General features: G+C 39.9%; 1 protein-coding gene across 4 annotated transcripts in view; it reads left to right on the top strand.

The window, feature by feature from the left end:
• Positions 1–21,292, top strand: part of ESRRG (estrogen related receptor gamma) — a 569,800-nt gene that overhangs the window by 412,487 nt on the left and 136,021 nt on the right. For all 4 annotated transcript variants that reach the window (XM_006736794.3, XM_081825170.1, XM_006736791.3 and 1 more), the window contains one exon: positions 2,569–2,685. In XM_006736794.3, coding sequence (XP_006736857.1) covers positions 2,569–2,685 — 117 coding nt within the window. The remainder of the gene's footprint in view (positions 1–2,568; positions 2,686–21,292) is intronic.

The raw sequence follows: 21,292 nt of genomic DNA, 5'->3' as shown, positions 1-21,292 counted from the left end.
AGGTAATAATTGTAATATTGCTGGATAAGTAGATGGGAGTCATATTGGAATGGCGATTTTGTTTGCTAATCTAATATTCTGTATTTAATTCAAGAGGCCATAGAAGTGTAGTGATTTTTTTTTCAATTAAGGTATTTTATTTTTAAATTAAGCAGTCCTAGGAAGAGGTAGGCAGCATGGATTCAGGGGGACAGAATGGAGGCACAATGCCCAGGTAGGGGAGAACTGCCATAGTCCAGGTATGAGCTCACACATGCCTGATTGAGGTTCCTGTCAGAAGTGTGTTCTCGTGGAGGATGAGGATAGAATTTTTGGAGGAAGAGGATCCAGTTTGAAATGAAAGATGATTGTTTTTGTGGGGGTGGGAGGGAGATGGTGGGTCACCCTGGTAGAAGTTTCTAGCATTGGGTTAAAATGTGGGTCATGCTTTAGTACTGGAAAGTAAGCAAAGTGAGGACTTCATACTGACTTTTCTGGCAAAAAGGGGCAAGAAATGCTGTTTGGAAACCATTTTTTTTTTCCTAACTAGTTATTGTTCATCTCTTTCTAAGAAAGCAAAGACTGAATTTCTTTTTAAGTAAGTATAGGAAGAGGTAAGTAGAGTGGAAGGTTCTGGTATTAGAATACTAATTAACCTCTAGGAAGTTACTAGCAATACTCCCTGGATGCAAAATACATTTTCAGTGATGGTTAAAGAAACTCAGCAGTGAAAAATGGTTCATCTAAAGTTCAGAATCTAAATCCTTTTATTCTCAGCCATGATCCAGCCAGGCTGGTTCCTTTGACTTATCCTTGATTTTCTGGGTGTTAGTAATATCTCTGAAGAAGGTGATGGTGTGTGCCTCTGTTGATGTAGTTAATATTACTCTTATTATTTAACCTCTTATGTTAAAAAGTAGTTGCTTTTATTATTATAAAGGCCCTGAGTTAGAATGCTAATTGAGCCAAATAATTTTGATAGGCTTATCTCAAGTTATAATGCACAGTTTTTTTTTATATGTATATTTTAGTCATGCGTACTTAACCAATTTTCAGTAGTTATAAGTGGTTAGGTATTACTTCCTGTTGAATTAGCAGTTGCTGAGTAGTTGAGTCTTTGTACAATCCAGCAATCCACTAATGTGATATTTAATGAGGAGACATCAGTCTGGAGAAAGGTAGTCAATATAAATCAGTGTTTACAAAGTGTGATTAACTCTGAAATATTTCATCAATGCTGTGGTCCCAGGCAGACTCTATGCTAATTACTAGACTCTGCGCATGTTTCAGGGGACTTGGATGGACCCTGAGTATTGCGAACACAGAGCAGCAAAATTGCAATTATGCTCGGACCGTCTTTGATGACAATTTATGCATTTAGTGTGATGACCTCCCCCTTCCCAAGAGGGCAATAAAGAGAATGCATTTTCATTAAGATACTAATGCACTTAATCACAAGGGGAAAGGGTTAGGAAGTAAGGAAAGACCTTCAAGCACTATGTGACAGAGCTGATAGGGGAGAGAGGCTTTATTTTAAAGGCAGCTTCTTTACAAAGCTGTAGGCAGCTTCAGAGCACATCCCACACACTATCATTGGCATTAATTGAAAAAAAATTTTGAGTTAAAGTTCGGATCTTCTTCTGGCTACATATTTATTGCTTCAAATGTGTAAGTAGGACCATAAGTAATGTCAACTCTGACATTAAACATATAGTTTCGTAGCAGTTTATTTTTATTTATAATACGTGCATGGAGCTTGAGTGTTTGGAATTCATTATGCAAATAATGTAACAAACATGATGATGACCGTCATCATCGTCATCCTCCTCCTCCTCCTCAATAAGCATTTACTAAGCAGAGAACTGTGTTGTAAGGCCCGAATAAACGTGGACATGAGAGCCGTGTCATTTCGGTCCCTGACATCTAGGAGCTTACTGTAAGGCCCCAGATGCGCCTGCTGATCATTTTTCACAGTGGGGTTTATGCTGTTTAGTGTCAGAAAGACAATAAGCCTGATATACTGGAACATTAGTAACCAAAAGAAATCCAGGATTGATGATACAAAAATATGATTTTGATGTTCATGCTTTTATGGAAATAATTTGCTTTGAAATTTCTTTTGGGTTCTCAAATTCTGGAAGATTGTTATTTTGCATGGGTAGACTAAGCATAATGTCTTAAAGGCTAACTTTAAACTTAATCTTTTGAGATACTTTACCATGTATCTTCCAATTATTCAGTGCATCTTTTTTTTTTTTTTAAGAGAGAGAAAGTGGTGGGGGGAGGGGCAGAGGGAGAGAGAATCTTAAGCATGGGGCTCCATCTCAAGATTTGGAGATCATGATTTGAACCAAAATCAAGAGTCGGGCTCTTCACTGATTGAGCCACCCAGGCACCCCTATTCAGTGCATCTTAAGTGGTTGCCACAGAGCATCCAGCTTCATGTCATTTGTGACATCCTAATGAATCTTATGTGACATTTTTTTTGAGAGGGGAGGCAGAAGTAACAGAGTGGGCATTGCCTTTGGGATGCTCACATTTCCTGGGTCTTGCAAATCTAACTGTTTTTCTTTGAACTCTGTGTTTTAGGTAATATAGAATATAGCTGCCCTGCCACAAATGAATGTGAAATCACAAAGCGCAGACGTAAATCCTGCCAGGCTTGCCGCTTCATGAAGTGTTTAAAAGTGGGCATGCTGAAAGAAGGTAAGGCATGTTGCTGGGGACTCTGTGTTTTAGGTTGGGAATGGGGGAAGGGCTAGAGAAACTGGGAAAAGATGGGGTCACAGTAAGCACTCTGAATCTGATGGCAGAATACATCTTTACGCCTGAGTTTTCTGATATGTCCTGGCTAACTGCTTGATATCAACAGGAAGGGACAAGGTAGGAAACATCTGATGTGCAGCTAAACCCACCAGGTATGCTTGGTCGTTCTGATTCTTTTCCTCTTTACGAGTTGCAGAAGGCAAAGGACAAAGGACACCAAGAGGCTAGTCCTTGTCTTTTTGTGTTTCTTATTTCTAAGTTTGCAGGGAGATCTTCCCCTCCATTGTTACTGAGATGTAATTGACAAATAAAAATTGTGAATATTTAAGGTGTATGACTTGATGTTTTGATATACATATGTATTGTAAGATAATTGCCACAGCCAAGCTAATTAACACACCCATCATTTCATATTGTTACCACTTTTTTAAAAAAATTAATATTAGGCTGTATTTTTTTCCAATCTTACCTTTTGGACTTATGTTCTATTATAAAGAGCTTTTAATAATGATACTAAAATTGTTGCTTTCACTTAGGGATAACGCCAACAAACACAGAATAATAACAGTGACCATGGATTCAGTTACGCCCTGAGCTCACACAGCTCACAAGTGGTAGAGCCCAGAACTGAACACAGAGTCAGATTCTAGAATTCATTGACTTCTTCCACCCATATCCAAGGTCCTGAAATATTTGTATATGTCAGCATGTCCAATGAAACTAACATTTTGGCTTGTGGCTAGAGAGAAATTATTCTTTTCTTTGGAAAGCCTAGATCTGTTTTTGTTTTTGTTTTTAAATGCATCTCTATGTGTGTGTTTTTGTAAATGTGTGTTGTTTTTTTTTTTACAGTTTTAGATTTTACCATCTTTGTCTCTTCAGAAAACTTGCCAGGGTTTAAAATAAATATGATAATTTTATAAAGTAACAAAATGAAAATGTGGTAATCAAAGTTTGAAAGAAATTAGGTAGATTACATTTAAATGTATTGCTTCTGTTACTTTGTTCACGGGGTTAGCCCTATTAGTTTATGTATTTGCTGTTACTGGAGATCCCTGACTTTTTAACTTCTAAATCCAAATAGATCTAAGTGTTTATTCCCTGAGAACAAACCAGAGCTTCAATTAGGTATGGCATTCCTAGATCGCATAATTTTTCCTGGTTTGTTCTTAATGCAAGATTTTTACTGTGAACAATGTCATAGGAAGAGGAGTGGATCAGTTATATTTGGGTATGTGGAATTTATGCCGTATTTCTCCGCCCTTTACTAGATCGCTAAGAACTAACCCCTCATTTGACTAGGAACAAAGAAGACTCTCAAATTCTCCTCATCTTTCACTCTCCTCTTCCTCTGGGGCGGGAGTGGGGAGGTGTGGTGGGGGAAGGAAGCTATAAACAAAGAGTGTATAACTTTATGATTAAAGCCTTATGAAAACATGACGCAAGATGTATTGTCAAGTAAAAAAAAAATAAAGTACAAGTTCCCTAGTAGTATGATTCAATATATATATGAGTTTATTTTTATATAAGAATATCTATTTATATTAAATTTAAAAATTTATAAAAATTTATATTTTAATAATTCATATTAGAATATCTGTAGAGAGAAAAAGGAGGAAGAATGGTAGAAGGGAGATGTGCATCGTGATGGGATATACATGGAGAAGTGGAAGGAGGGATAAATAAAGATGGGGGACAGTGTGACACTATGAATACAATGAGGAGGGGGGTACTTGCCCTTTTCGCTGTATAGCCTTTGGCACCATTAGGATTTTTCATAGTTGATATATCTTACATTTAGAATGCACTTGCTAAGTATTTATTAAGTTTCTCCCGTGTGCCTGGTACCATTCTAGGCTTCAGCAGTGCCACAGTGAGGAAGTTGGATGTGGTTGTTCTTGCTAGAGGAAACTGACATGGAAATGCCAGTGGGAGAGTTTTGACAAAGGAAAAAATACATATAAAAACCCAACCATAATGACCCAACCCACAGGACAAGGAATTTTCCTTTGAGCTTACTCCTTTTGAGGTTGAAACTTTATCTTCGTAATTGCCTTAAATCCTATAGCAGAGTAACAAACAAAAACCTAGTTCACAATAACATGATAAGTAACTGATGGTCCATTTTTGGTCATTATATTGCCACTGAGTTGAGCTGTAGAGACTCACACTGAACTTAAGCTCATTCAGAAAGCGTTAATTAAAAGTTGGGAGTTGAGGAATAATTTTCAAAGAGCAAATCTATTTTTTTAAAGTGGGTTATAAAATGAATATATCAATTAGCACTTGAAATAGATGTGTCCTAGATGTGGATTTTATTTTCAAAAACTAAAGTACATGGAGCTATGTCTCCATTTACAGGTTGATAGAATTTTTTGACTAGTTTAATTTTACTACTACGATTTATTCAACTCTTTGCACTTCCAGGTTTATGGACGAAGTGAAAACAAAAAATAAATTTTCCCCTAAATAATTTCCCCCATTGTGGTTTTTAAGCAGGAGCGATCCTGAAGGATGGTTAGAGTGACTGAGGAGGTGTGAACTGTGTTTAATTAAACATTGTTGGTGAAAGAAATGGGCTGGTGCTTATCTGTAATTCACACCTCCTCAGTTTCTGTTATCAAGCCTTTAGAGGGTCTGTTTTCAAGGGACTTGCTGCTGTACTTGCTGAAATACTCAAATAATAATACTGGAATACTCAAATAATAATTTATTTTCCTTTACTTCCTTATGCCCACTTTGATGGAAAAATGCCAGTTCTCTAAGCCCCTCCCCCCAAAAGGATGGCTATGAGTAAATACGGAATATTCCTTTTCTTTCATACTTAAAAATGCAGTGAAATATTGCATTACACCCTGCATATAAATACACAATTATGTTTGGCCATCTCCTTGGCTCAAGACTTGCCTCCTCAGCCTGGAGAGAATGATACTGTCTTAAATGTATCTTTATGGATGGAGAGGGATTTCGGTCCCATGCAGTATGTCAGAGATCATGATGTAGTAAATCTATTCAAATGTAAACCTGTTCAATTCAATTACCAGTCCATAATAAAATTTGCTGCTACAACCCCCGTGTTGACCACAGCAGTCCATACAGCCTGATGGCACAGCAGGCCTGGAAATTGACAAACAAAATCTATTTAAACAAAAAACAACGTTAGTTATAGAATGTGAAATGAAATCAGATTTCAACAGCTTTGATGGGAACCTTCTTTCCTTTAACAGGTATTTTTATTTAACTAGCCAAATACATCTTAGGTAAAGTGCTGCCTGAGGGAAATAAAGAAGTTTCATGAAAAGGGTGGTTTATAGAAAAATGAGACTTTACTCTTTTAAAAACAATAATCCCTAGTTTTATTGACTGGTGTTTCTACTAATGATGTAGGGTGCCAAAGGGAAGTGGTGGCTTAGTGGGCAAACGATCCCAGTTGCATCACATTGTGCATAATTAAATTCTTACAACCTATGCCTTCTCGTTAGCCAGTACTATAATTATGTCTGAATGAACTACATTTGATTATAACATTAGAATTTTTTTTAAAGATTTTATTTATTTATTTGTCAGAGAGAGAGAGAGCACAAGCGGGGAGAGCTGCAGGCTGAGGGAGAAGCAGGCTCCTGGAGCCCGATGTGGGACTCGATCTCAGGACCCCGGGATCATGACCTGAGCCGAAGGCAGGCGCTTAACTTAGTGAGCCACCCAGGCATCCCTAGAATTTTTGAGTCAAAAAACTGTTACTGTTTGAAATGAACAGTTGTTTATATGGAGAAAATGACAGAATCCCACAACATAATAAAACTTCAAGAAGTACAGTTAAAAAAAAAAAATGATAGTTTGTTCAAATCCAAGTGGTTGCACCATTCCACATCCTGAAAAAAATCCCCTTTTCTTTTTCTGGGCTCTACTTTGCTGGTAAGCCTCAGGAATGATGGGCCAGCATTAGTTTTTCAGCATTATGCCATACTGGATGTCAGCAAAAACCCATCTATTACAAGATATCTGGTCTCAACATTCCCTTGTCATTTTTTTCAGGTATTGCTTATTTGAAGGAAAAAACAAGAACTAATCAACATGCACCTATAAATCTGGTCAAGATTTATTTTTATTTTGATCTCTCTCCTTGGTTATTTAAAGGCTATTGCAGGACATACTGATTCGGTTTACTCTCTGTCAGTGGCAAACAGAGACATTTTATGAAAGCAGTAATTATTTTATTTAAGTATAGAATTCACTGATCGAAGGATTGAAGGGCTTTCTGCTGTTTATTGGTATGATGGGTTTCACCTTGACAACTCAAATATTTTTCTTTGACTCTTGTAGATGAGAGCAAGGTACCCACATTTATATATACACAGCATTATATTCCCCAGCCAAAATATAGATGAATCAAGGAAGCATGGAGGGCCAGTGTAGCTATTTCATGCCAAAAACAATGCTTTTCACTTTGCCTCTTTTTTTAAAGATTTTATTTATTTATTTGACACAGAGAGAGAGAGTACAAGCAGGGGGAGAGGCAGGCAGAAGAAGAGGGAGAAGCAGGCTACCCGCTGAGCAGAGAGCCCGACATGGGGCTCTATCCCAGGACCCTGGGATCATGACCTGAGCCGAAGGCAGACGCTTAACTGACTGAGCCACCCAGGCATCCCACTTTGCCTATTTTTTTTTTTTTTAAGGTTATTTAAACCTTTCTGATCTTTCCTTTCATCATCTGTAAAATGATGGTAGCAACAGTAGTATTTGCAAATGAAATGTTGTGAATATCCAGTAAGAAACTGCATGTTAAGTGTTCAGCATGCCATGTGGTATAGAATGAGGACCAAATCATCATTACCCATTGTTGCTAGAGACAGTAAGAGTCAAGCTGTGGGGTCAGGTGGACCTAGATTCCAGCTCTACCAGCTCCTGGCTCTACCACCTCCTGGACCTGGGCAATTTACATAACCTCTAAGACCGTCAGCCTATTTATTTGTGAACATGGGACTGAAGATAGAACGTACCTTGTGAGGTTTTTGAAAAACGAGAGAGCCAATAGAGACACAGGGTCTGGCACATGGTTAGTGGGTGACACTCTGAGCTAGAATTTGGATATACGACATTCACCTGCTGGACTAATACAAATTCATATACATTTTGTTATTTTTTGGCAATATCAATGACCTTAGGGGTCCTTTCCAAACTTTTTATAGAAACACATCAATAGGTGAAGACTTGTTCCAAAATTTCATAAGGGAATTTAGTTTTTTGGGTTTTGTTTGTTTGTTTGTAAGTAGGCCCCATGCCCAGCATGGAGCCCTACATGGGGCTTGAACTCATGACCGTCAGATCCAGACCTGAGCTGAGATGCAGAGTCAGAGGCTTAACCCACTGAGTTTTTAATATCTACCCTTAGGTCAAACAAAGAAGGACAACAGTATAAAAAGGGAAAAAGGGACTTTAAGCAGAAATTTTTACCAACAACAATGCAGGTGAAGAAAGCCTTTGATTACTGGCTGAGCTGTAGAAAGGAGGCCTCGTTCCTTTGTCGATCAGAGAAAAAGGACAAATCATACACATTTTAAAATGCGCACAAAGAAATGTAAGAACTCTACTAATCTCATAGATACATTAAATTTTACTAAGGAAATTTTGATAGCAGAGAATCATGGAAAAAAAAATCAGAGGATGGACATAAGTTTTAGTACACCTCCATAAATATTAACTGAGCTTCTCCCATGTGTCTGGCAAAATACCACACTTTAGCTTTTAATTCTGATTTTTCCTCTACCTAGCATTGTGATTTTGGGGAAGTCCATCGAGCTCTCTCTTCATTTCCACATGTGCAGGGGAGCAGTTAGACTACATTCTTTCTCATCCCTTCTATTCTAAAAGAAGTTTTATTTAGAAAATGATATAAGGTCTATAGAAACATTACACCAATATAGACATGAAGATACTTGTAATTGTGACATGATGTTGACAATATCTGTGAGGCTGGTCAAACCCTAGGAACCATGATTTGTAGACTTGTCTAGTGAGTTGTGCTCTTTTGTCAATTTTGTCTTAACCGGATAATTCTTTGGAAGCTTTTCATCTTTCTGGAAAAGCAGGAAGTATGTTATTTTTGCCACAGTTAATAGAAGTGAGAGTTGAAGGAACAGTGGAGTCATCAATAGATATTTAAATACTTAGGAAATGGGGTCTTGCATTTTTGCCTGTGTTTGAAAAACTTTTCCTCTGTATTCCCTTATAGTCCCTACCAACTCTTGTCAATATATTGAAGTGCAGTCGGTAAAGTTTTATTTCTGTGAGCATCTGAAATCTCATCGCAGATTGCTATATTGCTACTAGTCAGATTTATTTGAAGTTTTGTTGTTACATTTTTAAAATAAAAATATTGACATAAGTTGGAGAGGAGAAGAGCAAGATTATATAATTTTCGAGGCCTTCTAAATATTTCCTCTGGGGGGGGGAAATGAGTCATTAAAACTAACGAAACCAGTAACATAGTTATATGTTTTATTGATAAGCACATTTGCTTTTCATATTTGATTTGACATTTTTAAAGTAAGTTTCTGTTAGGGAGGTGCTCAATATTTCCCCCTGCTTTTTAAAGTCCAAAAACTACTAGCATGAAGATTCCAGTTGGGCAGTTTAAATGATGTGTTAGAATTGTGAGTCTTCCTCTTTAGGATAAAGTCAGCTGAGGATGGGAATCAGCATTTGGAATAAGTCACCATTCAGTGTGGAAAGGGCACAGGATATTAAGGTTCCATTATCACCTTGAAAGCCTCACTCAGTAGATAAAAGCGGGACCCTGGGTGTGAGATTCTCATTAATCAGATGAGGAATCCAAGGCTCAGAGAGTTTCACTGACTTACTCAGTGACCCATTACAGATAGAGTGGGAATGGGATTAGAAGTCAGGTACGTCACCTTTCAGGCTCTGTGTCTCTATCAAGCTTTGTTGTAGTCTTGGCCAAACAAGGGTTTTTTCCTGCTCCAGCTTCATGTAGATTGCCCACAGTCTCAGCACAGCAGGCTGATAGTGGCCTGAGATATTCATTTGGGGGTAGAAGAAATGGGAAAGAGTCCTGGTGCTCCCAAGAAGCAGCAGAGCTTGTGGGTTTAAAAAGGGGGTTGTGCCTAAGTTATAAGTCACATTCATAAAGAGGGGACTTTTCCTTAGGATTCTGATCTCAGGAAACCCAAGTTTTTCTCATTTGGGGTTCAATGAGGCCACTGAAGATACAGGTGGTGGTGGGGATCGGTCCAGAAAAGGTCATTAGAGAATAACTGAGCAGCTAGAGTATTGGGCTGACTGTGAGGAGGCATTATGTACCAGAAGTTTTGGAGGTCTGAATGTCACAGTGTAAGACCCAGCATGGAACAATACATTTAGGTCCATTTGTTTTGGTCAGGCCGAGTTAGTGTCTGTCTCTGGATACCAGGTCCCCAGGGAGAGAAGTTAACCTCAAAAAGTCTGAGGACCTAGAATTATCTTTTTTTTAAAAAAATATTTATTTGCCAGAGAGAGCGAGCGAGTGAGCGCGGGAGCGCACAAGCAGAGGGAGCAGCAGGCAGAGGGAGAAGCAGGGTCCCTGCTCTGGATGTGGGACCCTATCCCAGGACCCTGAGATCATGACCTGAGCCAAAGGCAGACGCTTAACCCACTGAGCCACCCAGGCGTCCCTAGAATTCTCTTTTATTTTCATTCCTGGGTGGGTGGATCTCCAGTATCTTAAGAAGGTCCTCTCATCTCTGCCCTGCTTAAATCTGGGCTTGACAAATCGTTGCCAGTAACTCTAGAATGGAAGACCCTCATCTTTTGCTCTGACTCATGAATTAACAGGGCTGACCTAATGTTTAGGAAATCTTTGGGTGGAAGAAATGGTAGCAGTAGAGAGATGATACTGGCTTCTCTTCTTCATTAGAAGATTCTTTGTCCAGAGGCCCTGTTTCTTCTGAGGGATCTCATCACAATCCATGGGGTATACTTCCCATTTCTGCTTTTTAGTTAAGAGACGGTGTATGTGTTTGTGTGCGTGTGTGTGTGCGTACATGCACATAAATGCATGTTTAGGAGACAGAACACAGACTATACATTTATTCATTTAGCTGCCACTACATCTCTTCAGTCAGTTATCTTGAGCCCCCAGGATCTAAAGAAAAATTATCCCAGAACTGTTTTCCTGCAACCACAGCTTGTGTCGTGATTTATATATGGAAGTGGGAACTCTGAGAGTCTTCTGGGTTTACCCTATCAGCAGGAGAGCAAAGAGCAACTTACTTGTCTAATTACCCTTCTGTTTCATAGCTTCCATTTTAACAAAATGTTCATTCAAAGGGTGTAGCATTTTCCAGGTAAGTTCTCTTTAAAAAATAGAAAGCTACTCAGGTCATTTGGTAATAAGCTGATTTGTTTTTGCTTACTTAAAGAACCTGCTTAGTGCAATTTATCCTAACAAAATATCTTTTGTAAAAACCCTCTGAAGAAGACATTGCCAAGGTGATTTTTTTTTCCTCAAGTCTAATATCATTATGCTGCCAAGTCGAAAACAGAAATTATTGGTAGGGAAATTTGGGTTCCTACTGCCTTCAAAAAGCAGAACAAAGAAAAGGAGAAAGCTTTAATGGTATTCAAGGAAAATATTTCTGTGTTAGATGACAGTTAATAGAACTGCATTGACCTCACTGGTATTTCTTGCACTCTCTGTTGTAATATTATCCTAAGAAGCTCCCTCATTAATGCAGAGTATTGAACAAAACTCCCAAGTTATAATATAAGCAATAGCAAAGAGCACCTTCTTTGTGAGCTTTGTCCTGACATGAAGCCATTTGGGAATATATTTAAGTGCCACAAAAAGTTATTGCATGTACAGATACTGCATTACCAGATGGTGATTTTTTTGGTTATGCTTTGTTGATAGGAGACTTGAACCGTCTGTCTCAAAATGAATAGCGAAGGTTTTGGAGGTAAGGGGTAATAACATAATTCTTGGGAGCTTAATATGCATTAGGCTATGTGCTATGTGCTTTAGTTAGTTTTTTTTTTTTTTTTTTGCTATTCCTTACAGTGACCCCCAGAGGTGGGTATTTCCCCATTTCTCAGAGGCATGAAAGCTTGAAGAGATAATGTTACTTGCCAGAGTTCTCACAATGCACGATAAGAGACCAGATTTTATGACAGGCATTCTGGCTGTTTTGCCTGTGCTCTATATTTGTTTAATATAGTTGTCTTTGTGAACCATAGGATTATTCAAGTGTATATTTAGGGGGCGCCTGCGTGGCTCAGTTGGTTAAGCTAGGCTGCCTTCGGCTCAGGTCATGATCCCAGGGTCCTGGGATCAAGCCCCGCGTCAGGCTCCCTGCTCAGCGGGGAGCCTGCTTCTCCCTCTGCCCCTCCCCCTGCTTGTGCTTGCTCTCTCCCTCTCTCCCCCTCTCTCTTTGTGTCAAATAAATAAAAAATCTTAAAAAAAAAAGTGTATATTTAGCTTGGGATTCTTCAGAGGATATGGGTATTCAGGAAATACCAAACTCTTAAAAAATTATTTAAGTCAACCATTTAAAAAAAAATCAGGACTCATTTCATTGCTTTGAGTTCTTCACTGAATGTCCAGAAATAGAATGAACTGTGTTGGAAGGCAGTAAGTTTCCCATCATTGCAGGAGATGTAGAGAACAAGTTCAAGTACCATGTGGGGTTTAGACTAGAGTATCTTTTATGGTCACTTCTCATTCTGAGATTCTTGAGATCCAACATAAACTTTGGAATAACTTGCCCATTATAAACTGTATGAATAAACATCAGCAACACTCAAGCTGTTCAGTTCCTGGGAACCCTATTTCAGGGGTCTGTGTTTTTGTCAGAGTGTATGACATCTTCTATAAATCCAGGTTGGAGCATAGAGGAACATTTTGGCATCGGCTTACTTTCTGGCTCCAATTTTTAGAACTTTAGAACCAAATTCTTTGTAAGTTTTGCCTTTCTAGAAAGGAGTGAATTTGATTTACTGACTTTGAGTACAGTCTGCCTCAGTTGTTTGGAGGATATGGCCACAGTGGACCACTGGAGTATTACGATCTTATCTCTTATTCACGGGGAAAATAGGAGTACCAAAGTTTTAAAGATTTATCCATGATTCTGTATATAATCTATGTGGATCTTAGGCTGTCACATACTCCCTGTGCACGTCGGTACTCGGGAACAATTTTATATTCATTTATTTTTGAAATATAACAATTACATTAGAAATGAAGTAGACTCTCTCTTGTGGACTTACCAGACACAGCACCAAGAATCATTTGAACAGAGTAAATCTATCCTTGCTGCATTTGGGTTAGAGAGGACAGAAAGATTGAAATGGTAAGAAAAGGCTCTTTTTAACTCCCTTCCTCCTGCTTTAATTGGAATACTATTAAAAGTTAATCATTTATTTGATTGTCCCCATTTGTCATTTCCATTTGTGAACTTGAAATAGGAAGCCAGCATTTATCTAATATGCTACCAATTTTTTTTTTATTCCTTTTGGATTATAAAAAGTTCCCAGTGGATTTCACCCCGCGGCGGGGCGGGGCAGACCTGTTTCCACATTTGCTCCTACCCTGAAAATACAGTGGCAGCACCGTGTGTGGGGAGGGGTGGGGGAGGGGGGCCCAGCCAGACAGGACTCTGATGTGGAATTTCCTCCCACCAGCCTCTGGACAACAGATTTCTGTTTCTTTCCACCAGCGCACACATCTCTCAACGTGGCACGGATGTTCACGACGTTGTGCTTGGATTTAATGTAAAGGCATCTGGCATACATTTGAATAAGGCCCATTTCAGTCTGGTACCACTGCCGACTGGTTAGTTTAGATAGCTTTCTCATTAAGGCTGTGCAGAGCACAACTCCATCTGTAGTATATCGGGTATCCTACATGATTTTGTTCATTCCTAAGTCTCCCTCAAATGAAAGTCAGCGCCGGTCATTTCTTGAGAGATTGTTCTATGGTTTTGCCTCTCTCTCCCTTAGTGGGTTGTAGAGCCCCCAACCAGCTGCCCTAAGGCAAGCTGTCTGCAAAGGAAGAAGCCAGCTGGCTTGGCTAAGGTTGATCAATGATGAGAGGCAGGCTGGGTTCCAGGTTCACAAAAGCCACTCAGTGGAGAGTAGGTCAGTGGCTTCCCCAAAGCCAATTAGCTGGCAGAAGTCTGAGGTGCCTGGTGCTAGCCAAATTCCCTGAGCCTGATGGTACTGGTGGGGAGTCCATCCTTGGGCTTCCTGGCAAACCAGACTGAAGTGAATGGCAGATTGTGCCATTCGAGAGCCAGTGTGGCTTTATGGCTACTAGAACAAACAGCAGGGACCCGCCACTCCCTCTCAGTCTCACCAAGTAGATTGGACAGCCCAGGCACAATAACTGATCCTCAGGTGCGATGGGTTGCAGCTGATTTTATTTTTACCTGACTTCGGCTTTTTGAAGTTGACGTGAATGGGACTCCTGCCATTAAAGGAGATTAACATGGAGCTGGTTTGGGAGGGAGGAAGCGTTATGGAGACCTTTGACAGGAGTATTAGGATTTCTACTATTTTATTTTATTTATTTTTTATGTTTTTTAAAGATTTTATTTATTTGACAGAGAGAAACACAGTGAGAGAGGGAACACAGCAGGGGGAGTGGGAGAGGGAGAAGCAGGCTTCCCGCTGAGCAGGGAGCCCGACGTGGGTACTCGATCCCTGGCCCCTGGGATCATGACCTTGAGCTGAAGGCAGACGCCCAACGACTGAGACACCCAGGCGCCCCAGGATTTCTACTATTTTAAAATCCCAATGGTAACAGCTGCTCCCTTTATAGCTGACTGTGGTGATAAGATGGACCTATGGCAAAACCCAGAGGAAGGGTTTCTAGCAGTTGCCCTTTGGTTAACCTGTTTCTCCCAGGATTATGTGTATCTATGATCATAATTGCTTCCCTACTTTTCTCAGTGATTACATGTTTAGCTATCAAGTCTTTGCTACATCGGCTGCATAATCATAATTTTCTTTTCTTTTTTTTAGAGAGAGAAAGAGCATATGCACGCGTGCGAGATGGGGAGGGGGAGAGGGAGAGAGAGAAACTCTGAAGCAGATCCTATTCTCAGCACAGAGCCCGATGTGGGGCTCAGTCTCATGACCCTGAGATCATGACCTGAGCCGAAATCAAGAGCTGACGCTTAACCAACTGAGCCACCCAGGCGCCCCATAGGCTGCATAATCATAATTTTAAGATGCCTGAACTATTTTCCTAGAGTTTTTAGGTACATTGGGGAGGTGGAGAATTTAAGGAGTAGAACATATAAAAATGAGATCACTTAGGGGTGCCTGGGTGGCTCAGTCAGTTAAGCATCTGCCTTTGGCTCAGGTCATGATCCCAGGGTCCTGGGATCAAGCCCCAATCAGGCTTCCTGCTCAGTGGGGGGTCTGCTTCTCCATCTCCCTAACCCTCTCCCCCTGCTCTCTCTCTCTCTCTCTGGTTTTCTCTCTCTGTCTCCCTGAAATAAATAAATAAAATCTTAAAAAAAAAAAAAAGAATGAGATGGTTTACATTACCTAGTTTAACTTAGCATGTATTTCAACTTAGATCTGTGCTGATTTCTGGTTCTGTCTCGGAGCTCCAGCCAGCATGTTACCCCCATAGGAATATAAGTCCATTTTGCTGGTCTACCTCTTATTTCTTAGCTATTTAAGGGTTTCTTTTGAGGCCACCTGAGCCACTATTTAGTGGCTTCTCCCTAACCTGTCCATTTAATTTCCCCCAACTAAATTTCTCCCTTACGTATAACTTTTTGGGCCACACAACTTCCCCTCCTCCCCATACCCTTATTTTTTTTTTTTTTTTAATGTCAAAATTTCCTCTGAAAGCAGAGTTTCTTCACAGTTGTAGTGAGTTGCTATTTGGTGATTCCCAAGCTGATGACCTCTATAATTATCCCCTCCTGACCCCCTCCTCCCATGGATTTACCTCTCTGTTCTCCTGGACATTTATCTCCAGGCCTATTAAGTTTCTTTAGTATCACTATTATCATAATCATTAGTATATTTGAAGCCAATTAAATGGCAGTTACTCTGACCTTAGCCAGTCTTAGGTTATTATCAATTCATGCATAATTTGGAAATATTTGGAAGGAAAGTGGATTCTTGTTTTATGGTCTAATCTGTGTAAATATTTCTATCTGCCATGTGAGAAATACACCCTCTTCTTTGTAACACCTAGAGTTGGGGTCAGGTTATTTCTCCAGGAGCTGCTTTCTAGTTACTTATGAATCCAAATGAGACACAGTTGTCTAGCCCATCTCCAAATGTTTATTCATCCATCTTTTATCCACCCATTCAATAAAGGTGTTTTGAGACACAGCTCCATACAACTCTCTTTATTAAGTGCCAAGGATTAAAAGTGAACATGACAGACATGTTTCTGCCCTCATGGGGTTTATAATCCATCATGGGCCTGATTATGTACAGTCATATAGGTTTCTCCCCTTTCTGAATTTCACCACCTTTTATATTCTGTTTCATACAACTTAGCATTTTTAACATCATGTTTTCCACAGAGGGAAGTAGAGTGTAAAGATAAGAAGCTTGGTCTCTCAGATAAAATGGAGTCTGTGGGTGTTGACTGAGCCCTTGAAATGGGTCTAAAGCAATGAAAGAACTGAATTTTTTACTTTAGTTAAATTTTATAAGTAGCCCCACATGGCTGATGACTACCATATTGGACAGTGCAGAGAAATAGAATTTGGGTTCAGTTCAAACTTTACTACTTACTAGCAGTGATATCTCAAGTAAGTTAGTTACTTTACCCTTTTTAAACCTTATCTGTAAAATGGGGGTTGTAATTATAACTGCATCAGAGAGTTATTTTGAGGTTTAAATGAGGTAATAGATGTAATATTCTTGTCATGGTGCAAGCAACAAACACTCCAAAAGTATCGTTAGTATTTATTTTTAGTATTCTGTAGTCACGTAGTACGTCTCATAGAGAAGCATAAACAACTTGAAATCAGGGACTGTATTATTTATATTTTAGTCCTCCATAACACCTAGCATAATGATGGTCACATAGTAGGTGCTCAGTAAAATATAGCTGCATATTTTTTTCTTTTTTTAAGCCTACTTTACTAAGCTTTCAGTTACATTATTAAAACTTGAGTGCAGAAACAATTTTGTCACAAATAATGTTTTTAGGAACAGTTTGTGGGCTATCATCATATATAAATTACTTTTACATTTTCCTTTATATGTACGTGACTATGACAGTATTGTATTTCAGAAGTCATGTTGTATTGAATTTATATTGAATACCCTGACAGTATAGCAATTGGTGTATCGTGAGTAGAAAGAAAAAAAGGAAGACAGAAAGAAAGAAAAACACTTTTCATCTGTCTTTCCCATAGATACTTGATAAATTGGTGAATATAAATGAGAAAACTAAGATCTATTTGAAATAACTTGTGTAAATAACTTGCATAAAATCAGACAAGTAGTAAATGGTACAGCCAGGATTCAATCTGGATTTTTCAGACTCTGAAGCCCATATGCTGTACTGATATTCCTAATGAAGTCCTTTGGTTCTCCCCTTAATTAATCTTACAAGTGTCAAGAGGTGAAATATTATTTCCCTCACAGGGAAGCCTCTGGGTCTCCATTATTACTTCCTTTTGTGAGCAAGGAGACCTTTATTTCAGAGAATGGTTTTGGTTCCAGAGCTGCTAAAATTCCAGAATCATCCCTTACTGTAGATACTCTAAAACAAGGAGTCTGGGTTATAACGGGAACCTTTTTCTGATTCCTGCAAATACTGTTCTGTACTATAACGCAATATTATTTCTTGAAGTTCCTATGTAGAATATTTTATACTTTTTCTTAGCAATGGTTTGAATAATGTTAGAGCTACTCCTATTTCTGACCAGCACCCGTTCCACGTAGACTATCATAGGCTATTGTTTAGAGGAAGAGATTGCCAGTACCTAGCATCTGTCCCCAAGAGGCAGTCGCGGTCATTGTCTGATGATTTCATTTTCAGTTTGTAGCAGAAAATTTCATGCTCTGCAGTCAACAGGTCCAAATTTGTGGTCTGTGAAGAAATGTATTTCTCAACAATTCCGTATATGTCTGTAGGTCTCCCCAGAAGTCATTAATTAGGATCTGGAGAGGATAGTGTGGAAAAGTAAAGCTTCGCTAATGGTGACAAAAGAGAAGGAACAGAAATTCAATTCAAATGCTGTGCGCCTAAGAAATGTTAGAGCATCTCCTGGTTATCTCACACATTTTTAGCTGTTTGGTTACGTGCTGCAGCAAGGAAAATCTATCAGAAGTTTTGTAAAGGTAGAAAAGAACAAAATCCCCCAGCTTTTACAAGTAATTATACTTCTATTTTAATGCCACTCGGGAACTGGCCTCTTTGAAAGTTCTCAAGCTTATAAAGCTAGCAGTTCTTTTCTTCCTCACCTTTCTTAACTTGCAGTTACAGGATCTAACTAGCACCCTCCGTTAATGCATTGATTTTAACTGGAAACCCAGAAGGAGACAGTGCTGTAGTCAGCTGAACCCTTAAACAGTCCTGGGAGACCAGAGTCATTTGCACATTGGAAAACAGCTAATGGGCCGGGGAAGCAGGGGTTAGTAGTGAGGCCGGCCATTCCTACTGTCTCCTTCCCATCAGAGTGAGAGAGATCACTGATAAAAAGTCTCCCAGCATGAAGTGCTAAGGCACCTATATCTTAGTCATTTTTCTTTTTAATTTTTACTTTCATTTTTCTTCATGGCTGGATTTTTTAAAAAATCAGAGAGCTCAGGGGAGTGGAGGGAAGAATCAGGAATTGTTAGTTTCTTTTCACATGGCCAAATTCCACTAAGTCGTGGGGTGTCTTACAAAGCACAGGTGTAAGATACTTGCAAAATGAAGCTAGTGCATTTAGAATTGTGTTATTAATCCGTCATTCCACACCGCGCATTATTGAGGTATGGGATTTGCTAATAGACAACCCGGAGTGGCTGTTCAGTTGTCAATTACTCATGTTTCTTAATGCCTCTGGCCTCAGTTTCTCCATCTGTAAAATAGTGATGGTAATAGTGATGACTATCCTGCAGAGTTTGCTGTGAGGATTAAATAAGATACTGTATTTAAAATACTTAGCACAATGCCTGACAAATATAAGTCCTTGGTGGGGCACCTGGTGGCTCAGTCCTTAAGCATCTGCCTTCGGCTCAGGTCATGATCCCGGGGTCCTGGGATCGAGCCCCGCATCGGGCTCCCTGCTCTGCAGGAAGCCTGCTTCTCCCTCTCCCACTCCCCCTGCTTGTGTTCTCTCTCTCTGTCAAATAAATAAATAAAATCTTAAAAAAAAATGTAAGTCTTTGGTGAATATTAGCTATTATTTTTATTATTATTCTCATTATTAGCATGAGCATCCCTATTATTTTGTTGTCCAAGTGTTTAGGACACTGCCTAGATAAGCCAAAAATGGATCGGCTGTGCTTGTTCTCAAATGTCATCTTCCTGGGATTTTTTTCCCCTCCAAAATGACCAAGTGCTATGTTCACAGCAGGCCTGGGTTGTCTTTCCACTGCTGCTCTTCATGGCTCCCTGGGTCAGAGGTCCCCAGTAATGCTCTGTGTGACTCCAGCCCCAGACCCTTGCCTGTGTGCAGGAGATCTGAAGGTGACAGGCAGGGTCAGCAGAACCTGCCAGAATTATAGAGACCCCTCTGTGGATTGGGGGGGGGGGGGACAGCAGGAAAGTCTGTCACGGACCAGAAACAAATGACCTTGAATTCATGGAATCACTTCTCATCCAGATCATTGCTAACTTTTTCCAAAGTCGAATTTACGGTCTCTCTGGTTACTTTTGTACATGTTCATGTGTTCATTCAGTTCTGGCTTTTCAGGATAAAGAGTGTATGAGTCACTGGGGAAGAAAGGGTTTCTATCTCCACCTAGAACTTCTAACAAAAACTGTTCTGTTTTAGGTTTTTTGTTTCTGTGTGTTTAGATCTCTAAACAACTTTGAGTTTAAAATGGCAAGCCACTTGGAACCTGCGAGTTCTTCACTTGGCTTCTCAAGTTCTGCCTCAAAGGCATTATTCCAGCTGGGGAAGGAGGGAGCATACATTACTCCTGCATGGGAATTATTCTCCTCCGGTTCTCCCCTCCTTCCCCTTTCTGCCACCCCCTTTCCAGCCTTGGATTGACTTTCGGACATGAAATAAATGCAGCATCTTGGAGTTCCGTGTGGCACCTGTGTGCGCTTATGTTGGTGTTGTGCTTATGCTGTGGGACTCTGGGCGGTGGTTTCAGTCCCCAAGTATGGGGGTTGGAAGGTTTTGCCCAGAGAGACAGAGAAGGCAAAGAGGAAAACGGAGGGAGGATAGAGGAAGTAGGTGAAACAAACAAGGAAAATTCAGGGTACATAGCGCAGATGACTTCATTCTCTGCTGCTCTCCGAATGTGCTTTCTTTAACAGATTTTCTCTGTATATATAATGGTAAACTGGCAGAGTACTGGTGAGGCCAGAATGATGTTTGAATCTCTCTGTAGCGCCCCCCCCCGCCAGGCCCCCAGTTTCCTTTTGGGGAAGGAGGGAATGTGTCAGCCCCCCAGTTTGCCCTTTCGCTGCATCACCCCGTTGAGTAAGAGACTCTCCCCCCGGCCAGTCTGGTTACTGGGTGGACGCACCTCCTGTCAAGCTCTCCCTGCAATGGCTCGTCTCTAATTAAAGTACTTGCTATGAACGATTTTTAAGCACTGGAGCTTAATGAAGTTAGAAAAAGGATTTGGATGCAGTTTGTGAAGACTTGAAATTGTTTGAGTTTTTTCTCTAGGGAGAACTGTAAAGTCTGGAGGCATTTTGAATTACTTACAATGTATTCCATTTTCTTCTTTAAAAAATTTCTCTTCTAGTGGTGCATAGCTGAAAAAAGCCCACTGCCCACCTTCCACCCCCACTCTCTCCCCCCCACCCCAGAAAACACTGTAACTCAGACTTTGCAGAGTGGCTTCTTGGGAATTTACACGTCTTTGAATACTGTTATCTAATTAAAGGGATGCCTGTGTCTTTAATTCTCATTGGCAGCTCTACCTTTGACCCTGCAGTATCTAGGAGTTGAAAGTAAAGTCACATTCATCCAAGATAACCTGAAGCTTGTACATTTGGATGCTTATCCCTTTCCCTGATGCCAGAAGCTCTGTGCCTCAGAGATACTGGGCTGAGCAGGGACATGGTGATCTATCTGTACAGTTCTGTGTGGATCCATGGAGTGAATTTCTCTGTCCATTGGTGGTTTACTGCTGACCAGTTAAATGCTGGCTAATAACTTGTGCTAGAGATCGGAGTAGCAGTAATTTGTCGTCAATAGCTGTAATTAGGTTTATCTACCCTTTTAACCAATACCATAATCTTTACCAGATTGTTATTGTGTGGGGCTATTGAGAGAAATTCTGAAAAACTATTTTAAAGATTGATTTCAAAGCTGTTCAGCCTTTTAGGGATCCTTTCTTTTATCCATCCCTTATTCATTTTCCTCTCAACTATTCAAACGCCTTTTCAGAATAA

The sequence above is a fragment of the Leptonychotes weddellii genome, chromosome 6, assembly GCF_054177405.1.
Source record: "Leptonychotes weddellii isolate Sample4059 chromosome 6, ASM5417740v2, whole genome shotgun sequence".
In the NCBI taxonomy this organism is placed as follows: Eukaryota; Metazoa; Chordata; class Mammalia; order Carnivora; family Phocidae; genus Leptonychotes; species Leptonychotes weddellii.
The sequence above is the reverse complement of the archived record's forward strand: the minus strand, read 5'-3'. Positions and strand labels throughout refer to the sequence as shown.